A 13,073-nucleotide genomic window follows, 5' to 3' on the forward strand; every position below is an offset into this window, starting at 1 on the left:
GGTGTATTCCACAGAGTGCTGTCTACACATTAATGATCTAATAACCATAAACTGAATTCATATTGTGTTCCTCTTACAGTGTCACACTTTAACACTCTTACTTTCCAAACACACACATATTAGTTTGAGATACGTGACAAAATCATTATAAATTTAGTTTGAAGTACAGAACAAGAGCATTTTTATATATTGCATTTTATGTTCAAATGTTTAAATGAAACGCTCAGGTCTCTATTTTCATGCCAACCCTAGTGTAAAATGCTAGCTAGCTCCAGCATGTTGCTATTTAAGCTAGGTCTTTATACTATAGGGGTGTAAGAATTGGGCGTGACAATCAAAATGTGCAGACACAGTGGGATCCCTTTTCCACTGTGCGACTGGCTCCTGAGACCTCCTTCTAAGTGCAGGCTCAGGGAAAAAATGGTATTTTCCTGACCTTATAAACAGCCTTATAAGTCATGTCCCATTTCTAACAACCTGGTTTCATGCATCTTCACTATTTATATCACCCCAAATAAAACAGACTTAATTATTTTAGCAGTCAGTCGTGGCTCCTAAAAGCCGATGCATTCTAAAAGGTTTCTGTGAAGAGTTATAATCGCAGTTGTATCCAGTTCCCTGCAATTTAACCACTTCTGATATTGATGTAAACCAGAGTAAGAGAGGAGAAAATATGTTTATCCTGTGTTAATTTTGTTAGGAATGCTATTAAAAAAATGTATATCAAATATGAAAGTCAACTCTTTTATAAATGCTTTAGGTGGATATTACGGAAGTTTTATCACAGCATTTATTTACCTGAACTCAAACCCCTTTTTTAGATTGTCGCTCTATGTCATGAACAAAATAACCACTAATTTATAAGTTAATAAGATCATGTGAATTATACTTTTATATACAGTTTAGTTTTAAATATTAATTTAGTGATTTTACTGTTTGTAGTTAGGAGATCATTAAAAAAAAATATATTGCACGCATAACAATATATTAAGTGCTATTTATTATTTGTTTGAATTGAGCATTCACAGTACAAAGACCTTTTCAGCCATATGTGGTTCTTCCCCAAATTGTACATAAACTTTTTTTGGGCTGTAAATATATATATATATATATATATATATATATATATATATATATATATATATATATATATATATATATATATATATAAACCTATGGAATGCCATTCAAGGCCAGTATTAAAGTTGATTAAATATGACACAATGAATTCTTTAATAGCACGTTTCACAAATGTCTAGTTTTTTTTTCTAATGAATTTGATCAGAGAAAACAGGATCATTCAACCTTAAATCGTTGCTTATCTCCAGATTTTTATTGATAAAAATGAAAATTGTGAGTGTTAGTAAAGCATGGCAGTTGAGGTTTTCGTTGGGAGTGACGGGGATGGACAGGATTAGAAATAAGTTTATTAGAGGGACAGCGCATGTAGGACGTTTTGGAGACAAGGTCATGGAGGCGAGATTGAGATGGTTTGGACATGTGCAGAGAAGGGACATGGGGTATATCGATAGGAGAATGCCGAGGAAGGAGCCGCCAGGAAGGAGGAAAAGAGGAAGGCCAAGGAGGAGGTTTATGGATGTGGTGAGGGAAGATATGCAGGTAGTTGGGTTGAAAGAGGCAGATGTAGCAGACAGGGGGTATGGAGACGGATGATCCACTGTGGCGACCCCTAATGGGAGAAGCCGAAAGAAGAAGAAGAAGAAGAAGAAGAAGAAGAGGTAAAGCATGGCAGTTGAGTGCTCAGTTATCCTTCAAACTGTGTGCGGGCATTGCAGGAAAGCACATTGAATAAACAGAAATCTTACTTTATTATTTCCATATTATATGCATATTATTTACATAAAATGTGGCCTACTTTATAAAAATTGTTAATCTTGGAAATTTGCTTAATCATTTTATTTTCAGATTCAATTTTGATTACTTTTAAGATGCAATAATGGAAAGGTTTGGTGAATTGGAATAATTAAATTGACATACCGAGGTTTATACTGATCTGCCTTTTCATTGGGGGGATAAAATTGACTTTTTTTCTCTTTTAAAATTTTTTTTTTTGATTTCATCATAAACCTTAGTAAAGAAGAAATGTAATACAATAGTAAATATGTATTGCCCCGAACACATGTTTGTGGTATAAATATATGGGTTTAATGTTCTGCTAAGTGTCTCACTAGCACACAAACAAATTCGCACAATGCCATGCTGACAGTACCATGCCGATTGTTGTCGAAAGGATAGGATTCCAGTGAGGATAATTGCTTCAGGGGCTTAGCGATGTGGGCCACCTGGCGAAACAGTTGGCGGTGTGTGCGTATGTGTGTGATATTACATGGGCCTTGGACACTAAGTGAAAGGGAGGGACGGATTACATACACTTCATTTGCTGGCATCCTGCATCGTACATATACTCAAATACCACTACAAATAAACAAAAATTTGGCCATTGATATTTGGTAACTAGGTTATTTTGATATACCACCCAGCAATAAAACAAATGCATAGACATAATGCAGCCTAGAGCGCTTCTGTGCTGAGTAATGCACTAATACACTTACACGTGTACACGTAAACATGGACAGACTCCATTATCTGTGTCAGCTGGCAGATTTGCAGTGGATTTGAACAACTCAAGCTCTTTGTGTAACATTCTCTGCCTTAATCCAACTGCAGGGTGCTTGTGAATTAGGGGTTAAGATGGGCAGTGTGTGTGCGAACGTGTGTAGATGCTGTTTGTCTGCTGTCTAGACTTTTGGACCAAAAATGGTTTAAAACCTGAACAAATAATGTGTGAGTTAGTCAAAGAAAGCAAGAAAGAGAAGAGGGAGGGAGGGAAGAGATCAAGTACTTGAAAGAGCGAGGGATGACATGAGGAGGAGGAAGTTGAGTGAGTGAAGATATTTTTTAAATGCCTGAGTACAAGGCAGTAAAAGGAAAATTGTTACTACTCACTTTTGCTTCAAATGTCTGAAGTCCTTTTGCATAATCTGTTTTTGTTTCATCTATTACTATATACATATTTTCCAGAGTATTCTTTTTCAATGTCAAATAATATAAAGCCTTAATATAGAAGACAATATACAGGCTCCTCTTTTCCTGTGTCTTTCTCCTTATCTGCATGCTTGGTTTTATCTTTCATTTTATCTCTTTTTTTAACCAAATTATTTATTTCCCAAGATGCAAAGCACTGTAATAAGCTATTTTATGAGATGTTATGAGGGATGGGGGTTGCATATGTGTGCATGAGATTTAAATGTGCTTTAAATTGTTGCTCTGTGTTTTTTTAGCTATTGTGATATTATCCTTGTTTTTCTACTGTGCTGTACTGTACTGTGAGGTACTATACTATATTATTCAATATTATGCTTTGTGATACTATCAATGTTGGACAAAGTACACAAACCATGTACTTAAGTTAAAGAAGAGATACATTAGCCAAAATATTACTCTAGTTAAAGTAAACATGCTCTCTTAAAACTTTTACTTTAGTAAAAGTACAAAAGTATTTTCCATCAAATTTACTTAAGTAACCCATGTACTATAATTTATTATAGATTTATTATAAGTTTATGTGAAAAGACTCTTGTAATTTTACTATTAGCTCACCAATCTATTACAAGAATGATGTGAATTAGTCAAACATTGATTGATATTTATTTAAATGATCATAAAAATCTTTTCAGCTAATTAAAAAATAGAATATAAAAGATATTGTGCAAATAAGGCCACAGGTGTTGTGGCAAGTTAGAGAATTTTTTTCCCTTCATTTATTACTCAAAAAATTTTATGCTTGCTGTTGAACTGTATGTTCGTGTTAAGAAGAGACCACCAAGCGGCAATCAAATTTCAAAATATTCGACTTTGAAATGTAGTGAATTTAGGGTAAACACTTCCAAAATAGAAATACTTTAGTAAAGTACAGATGCAAAAAAAGTTACTGAAGTACAGTAACGAATTGCAATAAGGAATAGTATAGTATCCAGTGGTGGATACTATACTATTCCATATTATGCTGTGCTATACTATACTATACTATACTATACTATACTATACTATACTATGGTTTGCTGTGCAATACTATACTAAACTATACTATTCTATATTATGCTGTGTGATACAATGCTGTTCTATACAATACAGTCCTATATGATACTATGCTATGCTAACCTTTATTATTCTATACTATTCTATGCAATATTATTCTATATTATTCCTTCAAACGCAATACAATCCTTTATTAAACTATATTATACTTTACTACTTTGGATTCCACTTCATGTAGTGCTTGGACATTAGACCTCTTTGAGTGTTTAAAGGCTCTGGCATGTAAAGACATTACTTACAACCAAACATTCCAGTGCTCATGTTAGTTCTCACGCTCCAGTGTTTTGTATTGTTTTAAAGAATTATAATCATACTCTTTATATCAACCAAATGAGGATAGGTGCCTCTTTTGAGTCTGGTTCCTCTCAAGGTTTCTTCCTTATAACATCTAAGGGAGTTTTTTTCTTGCCACAGTCACCCAGGCTTGCTCATCAGGGATAAACACACATCATTCACCTCATTCTTAAATTCTGTAAAGCTGCTTTGAGACAATATCCATTGTGAAAAGCGCTATAGAAATAAACTTGACTATACTATACTATACTATACTATACTATACTATACTATACTATTATATGCTTTGCTATACTGTGTTTTACTATTCTATGCAATACTTTTACTAATACTATCGATTAAAAACTATTTACTACCGAAAATAAATAATGTACACACCATGTTAAAAGATACCGTGAACATTTTCAGTTTGGCAAGCAGTGCTGGTTTTTATAGAAATTAAATAAAAAATAAAGAGTGATCAGCTAACAAGATTCAGACTGCATCTGAACAAGCGAACTCCGCAAAAGGATAAAAACATTTGCCTGAAGCAAATCAAACTCAGGTTTCAGTCAGTGAAGAACTGCTAAAATAAACATGTAATGACAGGCTTCAGATATCAAATATAACAGGTCCATTAAAGTAATGGTGTAAAAACAAAAAATCCTACCCTTAATGACTACGTTAAAGTAAATATATTTAGGTGTCTGCGTGTGTGCCCTGCACACAAATTTGAGTCTGTTTTTAGCTGGCCAAATTCATTGTGTTTGTGTTACTTACAAAACTATGCTTGGCAATGAAAGAAGTATACATTTGATTAACAGGGAACGATTTCTATCTTAGTGTAAGCTCCAGAATGTATGTACTCGCATGTTCACGCAGTGCAAATAAGCCAATTTAAAAGTTTTTTTTATAATGATAGTTGGCAAGAACAGAAAAATTAAATACAGGCCTTTACTTGATTATATTTGCATTTCTCTTTATATTAAATGATACTAGGCACTAGTCCGGAAACCACCAGCACTCATTCCACAAACAATACTTGGGTTACAATTTATTGTATTCAAAGCCAAAGGGTTTAACATTTTATTTACTCAATGTGTAAACAGAAGCATAATCACAACCTAAAATACCCCTAACCCCAAGGTTAGAGTCATTTGTCTTGAGATCCAGTCTTCAGATATGTCCTCTTTCTCCCACATGGCCTGAGACTTCTGATTTAAAAAAGCCATGTCCTCCCCTAATGAGGCACACTTGTCCCTTATAATGAAAGGAAGGAGCACAAGCTCTGAACAAGTCACATGAAGCCCAAGAGGCAGCATAACCCAGAACAGCTGGTGCAAGAACCCCAAAAGTCACAGACAGCCAGGCAGTACTTTCTGCATTTAACTAATTATAGCAATGGTGTAGTTTTCATGATAATTGCCTAATCACCTTCTTACCATGGTTTTGAATGGGTCATTACACAGCCTTTCATCAGAAGATCGTAGACACAATATATTTGTTTGACATCAGTGTTATCAAGAAGAAATGGCAGGGAGTTGATGTTGGCACATGCATAAAAATGTCAATGATGATGACATCTACTTGTTAGGGAGCTGGTAGCGGGAGCTGGTAGAGGAGGTGGTAGCAGGAGCTAGTAGGAGCTAGTAGGGGAGGTGGTAGCTCAGTGGTTAAGGCATTGGACTTTGGATTGGAAGGTCACAGGTTCAAATCCCACCACCACCAAGCTGCCACTGCTGGGCCCTTGAGCAAGGTCCTTAACCCTCCCCTGCTCAGTTGTAAGTCTCTCTGGATAAGGGCGTCTGCCAAATGCCTTAAATGTAAGGTAGAACTCAAGAAAGGTGTTTCTGTATGCTTGCTTCCTCCATATCAGAAAGACTGCCAGCACAGTAAATATTATTATCACTGTCTCCTGTAGTCTCACACATAGCTAAGCATAATATGATAGAACATTTTTATTTAATCATTATTATATACTTTTTTCTTGATGGTTTATGGGGCACTAAATCCCATTGTACTTTTTTTGTGTTTATTTCATTCAAATGTGCTCTCTTTGGGATCCTATTTGTTTATACCGTTTGTGAACACTCAGCAGACACACACTGTAACCTTTAAAATGCATTAATAATTACCTATTATTTACTTCATATCTGCCTGCTTTCTACGAGAGCTATAGATACATACATACATATTAACCTTAATATATTTCAATATATTCTACAGGAGAACCCATACCTGTGCAGCGATGAGTGCGACGCTTCCAACCCAGACCTGGCGCACCCACCCCAGTTAATGCAGGACCGTGAGCGTGGTGGCCTTGTCACGTATTGGCAGACTCAGACATGGCGCCGCTACCCTGAGCCGCTGCTGGCCAACATAACACTGTCATGGAACAAGAGCCTGGAGCTGACTGACGACATTGAGATAACCTTTGAATACGGTCGGCCTACAGCCATGGCACTGGAGAAGTCGCTGGACTACGGGCACACCTGGCAGCCATACCAGTTCTATGCCGATGACTGTCCGGAGGTGTTTGGAATGGTGCCACAGCGGGCACGCGACCTCACACCGTCCAACGCAACACGTGTCATCTGCACAGAACTCTATTCACGCTGGGTGGGTGCCAAAGGTGATAAGGTAGTTCGCTTTGAGACACGGACCCGATTTACCACCTTTGCTGGGCACCGGCTGCGTGACATGGACAGTCTATGGGCTCGTTTTGAGAACAACAAAGGCCTGCGTGACTTCTTTACCTTCACCGATCTGCGTCTGCGTCTGCTAAAGCCAGCGCTTGGAGGAACATATGTGCAGAGGGACAACCTGCTGAAGTACTTCTACGCAATCTCCAACATAGAGGTGCCTGCCAGGTAAGAGAAATTCTTTCACCCATTTTATTACCACTGAGTAACAATGAAATAATCCAACTTTGTGGCATGGATTCTATAGGATTATTGAATTATAATCATGCTGACAATTGAAAACTGCAATTCCAAGGTGCACTTTATACCCAAATTTAAATTTCTGCTTTTTACATGGTGCATTATCATGCTGGAAGTAGCCATTAGAAGATGGGTTAATTGTAGCCACTAAGGGTTGTATATGTCTAGCATCAATACTCAAGTAGTCTGAGGCTTTCAATGTTGGTGGCTTGGTATTAACAGCCCAAAATGTGGCAAGAAATCATTTCCTGCATCATTACACCACATTCTCCAGAGTCTGCTGTTGGCACATGGCAGGTTGGGTCCATAGATGCTGTTGGTGCCAATTTTTTCTTAGCATCAGCAGAAATGGAGATTTTGGCTAGATTTTAAACCTATGCCAAACAAACCCCTAAGATTTCTGTTTTTGGTTGACAGAAAGGTTCTGGTCTTACTGAAGGGGTTTTCTGCAGTTGCCCTTCCTTAAGGTTCATTTCATTCATTTTACCAGAAATAAAATAAAATGTTACATTTTCAATAAGCTCATACCTGCATCATTATTATTATTATTATTATTATTATTATTATTATTATTATTAATGATTGGAGTCACCTGACAATAGGACAAAGGACTCAGACCAGAAGACTAATGAGATAAACTACTCAATTCTGTTTCATGTGTAATGTACTGCATAGGGTCTTTGGTAGTCTTCGTCTTCTTTTGGCCGCTCCCGTTAGAGTTCGCTAAAGTGGATCAACCGTCTCCATACCCCAGCTGTCCTCTACATCTGCCTCTTTTAAACAAACTACCTGTCTTCCCTCACCACATCCATAAACCTCCTCCTTGGCCTTTCTCTTTTCCTCCTTTCTGGCAGCTCTATAAGTAGCATTCTTCTACCGATATACCCCATGTCTCTCCTCTGCACATGTCCAAACGATCTCAATCGGGCCTTCCTCACCTTGTCTCCAAAACGTCCTACATATGTGGTCCATCTCATAAACTAATTTCTAATCTTGTCCATTATCATCATACCCAATGAAAATCTCAGAATCTTTAGCTCTTTTACCTCCAGCTCCACCTCCTGTCTTTTAGTCAATGCCACTGTCTCTAAACCATACATCTCAGGTCTCATAACAATCCTATAAACTTTCCCTTTCACTCTTGCAGATCCTTTTCTATCACAAATCACTCCTGCTATCACTCTTCCCCACTCACTCCACCCTGCCTGCACTCTTTTCTTCACTTCTCTAACACACTGTCCATTACTTTGCACTGTTGACCGCTATTACTTAAACTCATCCACCTTCACCACCTCTCCTCCCTGCAACTGTACCACTGCCCTCTATCTTAGTCACACACATGTACTGTCTTACACCTACTGACTTTCATTCCCCTTCTCTCCAGCGTGTATCTCACCTCTCTAGGCTCTTCTCAACCTGCTCCCTACTCTCACCACAAATCGCAATATCATCCACAAACATCATAGTCCACTGCATAGCATAGCATCTATGGAAGTCAAGTGTCAAAGAACGAACGCCTCGGACCAGAGGACTCATAAAAGGAACTACTCAATTCTGTTTTGTGTACATAACCTATAGATATTTTTTTTGCTTTGCTCATGCAGTAGAAAATTAACGAATCACTCTTTAAAACTACTTGATCTTCACATTAAGAGTTGTTCAAAATGAACGAATCGTTCATAACCAATTTCTACCGGTATCACCCTTAACTCAGGCATGGCTACTTGAATGAAGATGAATCAGAGAGTATTTGCTCCATGTCTGTTAGCTGTATAATAGTGTGCTAGCATATTGATGCATGATTCTCAGAAGCATTTAAAATAATAGCAGTCTCTTCAGATTCAAGACAAAGAGTAAGTTAAATTGATGCATTTTAAATGTTTAATACACCTCATAATATAAGCAGCAGTTTTTATTTAATTTATTTTAAATAGCAATAATACTACTAATATTACTGCTAGCAATACACAGGTTCCTCAGCTTTCTATATCTCTATGTTCTCTAATCAAAGTTTCTTTGTAAGTGAATGGGGGTGGAGAAGAAGAAGAATGCTACGTGTCAGTGCTGTTGTGCCCACGTAAATGAATTATGAAATTTGGAGTCGATCATTATATCATGCTAATACTGTTCTGATGTGAACATGCTGGGTAGTGCAGCACCCCGGGGCCATTTCAATATTATTTTCCGTAAGTTTTCACAGGGTGTGTGAAATAAGGTAGAAGGCTTTTTTTTTTTTTTTTTGGCCCATAGGCTTTCATTTGACACCTGTGATTAAGTACTTAAACAAGAAATGCACAATATGAATGTCTAGTTTTCAGTTCTTTGACTGGATATAATAACAGGACACAGACACAATGTCCAAAGTTGAGGGTTAGGGTTCAGTTAGAGGTGTCATACTTCTGTCGACTATCCTTCTTTCCTGTGATACCCTACCCTCGTTTGGTCTGGACCTTATGTGCTTAGCTACAGACAACCGGAAAATATGCACAGTCACAGATATTCACATACTTTGTACAATGCAGTGGAATGCAATGGAATATTTTGATACCATATGTTTATCAATACTGAAAAAAGATTGATTTTTACCGATCAGCTTTCAGGTCAGCTTGTACCCTTTATAGCCTTGTTTCTTTTTGGCTCTCAGGAATGAAACCCAGTGTGGACTTCTGCTCTTCTGCTCTTCAAAATGTAGCATGTTGTGCATTCTGAAATGCTTTTCTGCCTGACGCAGGTGCAGAGAATTCTTATTTGTATTGTCATAGACTTTCTGTCAGCTCAAACTTTTTTTTGCACTGTTTATATAAACTCTATAGGCCAAAAGCTCCAGTGCTGTTGGATAAGTTGCTCAAATTTTTTTAATCAATCTTTTTGAATTTCAGCATTTGTAATTCTACAGCAGGACCAAAGCCTTCACTAGGTTTTGATAACCTGCAAACATATAAAGACTATTGAGGCTGGTAGGAAGGATTTTATTTTATTATATTTTGTGCATGTGTGTGTGTGTGTGTGTGTGTGTGTGTGTGTGTGTGTGTGTGTATGTGTGGGTGTGTGTGTGTGTGTTTGTCTCTAATAGAGATAACACTTATTTTAGCATGTGCATCAAATCTATGAATATAGAACAAGTGCATGATTTATTGTCATTCTTGAGCTTACAGACACTTTATATCTCAGTATTAGGATACAGCTCATTTCACCTGAGCTTGAATTGCATAACAACACACACACACACACACACACACACACACACACACACACACACACACACACTTTTCATGGTTGAGTGCAATCCAGAAATATGTACAGTATATTTCTATACATTATTTCTCAGATGCTGATGCTGTAACTTGCTTTGATAAATGATGCAAACGTTCTATTTTTCATCCACCCGCAGACACACACACAGACACACAGATATATACACAAAATATAACACTGTGCATTTAAGTATACCTTATTTGTTCCTAAGCAAGTCTTCACAAGTAGTCAGGAGACTCCGATAAATCCCAGCATGTTGAAATCCATGCTCAGTGTCCTACATGACCAGTTTTAATGACATCACAACACAGTCTGCCATTTGAGAGCTGACCTACATATGGCCGTGTGTGTGTGTGTGTGTGTGTGTGTGTGTGTGTGTGTGTGTGTGTGTGAGTGTGTGTGTGTGTGAGAGAGAGAGAGAGCAACGCAGCAATACTATTTCACACGTGTGCTCACACTGGGCCACAAAACAAATTCCAACTGTGTTTAAGCTTTCTATAGAAATACTGAGATTTGAATAGTTACATAGTTTTTGGTTAAACATCTATCAAATACCCAGTCATGTTTTGGTTATTATACAGTAGGTATACTGGTTTGTGCTATTTTGTTTTGTGTTTCTGTCCTACAGTGTCTTGTATTGTCTGTTTGCACTGTGTTTTGTCTGCACTGGGTTGCACATAATGCACTTTATGTGGTTAGGACAACTTACTTTAGTACTTAGCTCTACTGTATGTTCTGTTATGTAGCTCTATGATGTGTGGAGTGATGTAGCTTTATGTTGTTTTATGTAGCACTAGGGTTCTGGAGAAAAGTTCTTATTTCACTGTGTACTGCATCAGCTATATAAGGCTAGAATGACAAAAAAAGGTTTTTGGCTTGACGTGACTTTGTGGCCTGGAAATGGACTAGGCAAAAGAAAAGTATAGTGATCTAGTTTACACTACATTAACAGCATTTAGAAGATATTTACCTTTCTGCCATTTAAAAGACACCCTTATCTATAGCAACTTACAGCTGAGCAATTAAAGAACAGTTGAGGACCTTGCTCAAGGCCCAGCAGTGGTAATTTGGTGGTGCTGGGATCTAATATATAATATATTTGAAATTTTCACTACACTGGCCAATTTCCAGTGCCACACCCCCTGTTGTACTGCACAGATGCATTCATTTCTGCCCACAGAAACACCAACTGGGTGCAAATAGGAAAACAAAAATAGAGCTTATATTCCTTTACCAAACTAAATTGTTTCCACTTCTTTTATTTCACTAACAAAGTTTATTCCCAGACTTATACCTTATACCAATACGTTTAATTTGTATCCATGATTCCATTATTACTCACAAAGGTAAAAGCATGTACACTATATGGACAAAAGTTTGTGGAAACCTGATCATAAGATTTATATGTGATCTTTTGAACATACCATTCCACATTTAGAATATATACTTGCTGTTAAAATAACCTCCATTCTTCTGGGAAGATGTTCCACTAGATTTTGGCGTGTGGTTGTGGACAGTTGGGCTCATTCACCTAAAAGAGCATTTGTAAAGTCAGGTACTTATATAGTTTGTAAATGCCTGGGGTGTAGTCAGCGTTCCAATTCATCCCAAAGGTGTTCAATAAGGTTGAGGTTAGAGCTCTATTGTAGGTTACACTAGATCTTTTACTCCACCCCATGCAAACCTGTCTTCATGGAGTTTGCTATGTGCACAGGGACATTGTCATGTTGGAACAGGTTTAAGTTTCCAAGTGCTAGAAAAGTCAGAGGTTCCAATACTTGTGTCCATATAGTATATCTGTCAGGGAGCTACCTGTTCCTTCTCCTGTGCAGGCCGCGCCCACTCGTAGCTCATCCCCAGCATACTAAGGACACACACCTGAACCTCGTTTATTTCATTCATCACCTAACCCATATAAGCCCCTCACCTACACACACACTCTGTCAGTTATTGTTTCATGGTTTTGCTGCCCGTCACACGCTTTCCGTTGGACTGTTCAGCACCGTGCTTCTTCCCCGAGCGCACCGGGATTCATACACCGACTGCCCTGTGTTTGTTCCCATGCACCGTGGACCGCGCTGCTTCTGCGCCCCACCGGATATTATACCCTTTTTCAGCGGTGTATCTGGATTTGCCTTGTGTTTCAAATAAACTTTCGTTTGCTTTCACTTCGGCTTTCGCCTCCAGTTTCCTCGCGTGACAATATCTGTTTACTAAAGACATGATAGACATCTGTACTAATAAAATCGATATCAAATTATGAACTATGATTCAAGATTTAAGAATTTATTGGCATAGTTACAGGACACCCAGGGTCGGTTCTAGACATTTGGAGGCCCTAGGCAAAATGTATATTGGAGGCCCCCCTGCCTCGTTCCCTCTAACTTTTAAAATAAATAAAAAGCACTTGAAACAAATATAATTTCTATCCTTTTTATTTATACAAAACCTGTTATCAGTATTTTTATATATTTACTTACATGT

General features: G+C 37.6%; 1 protein-coding gene across 1 annotated transcript in view; it reads left to right on the forward strand.

Moving 5' to 3' along the window:
* Window positions 1–13,073, forward strand: part of ntng2b (netrin g2b) — a 73,598-nt gene that overhangs the window by 18,823 nt on the left and 41,702 nt on the right. Inside the window, 1 exon segment of the mRNA XM_046868104.1 lies at window positions 6,619–7,262. Within this exon segment, the coding sequence (XP_046724060.1) occupies window positions 6,619–7,262 (644 nt within the window).

This window comes from Silurus meridionalis, chromosome 15, assembly GCF_014805685.1.
Source record: "Silurus meridionalis isolate SWU-2019-XX chromosome 15, ASM1480568v1, whole genome shotgun sequence".
In the NCBI taxonomy this organism is placed as follows: Eukaryota; Metazoa; Chordata; class Actinopteri; order Siluriformes; family Siluridae; genus Silurus; species Silurus meridionalis.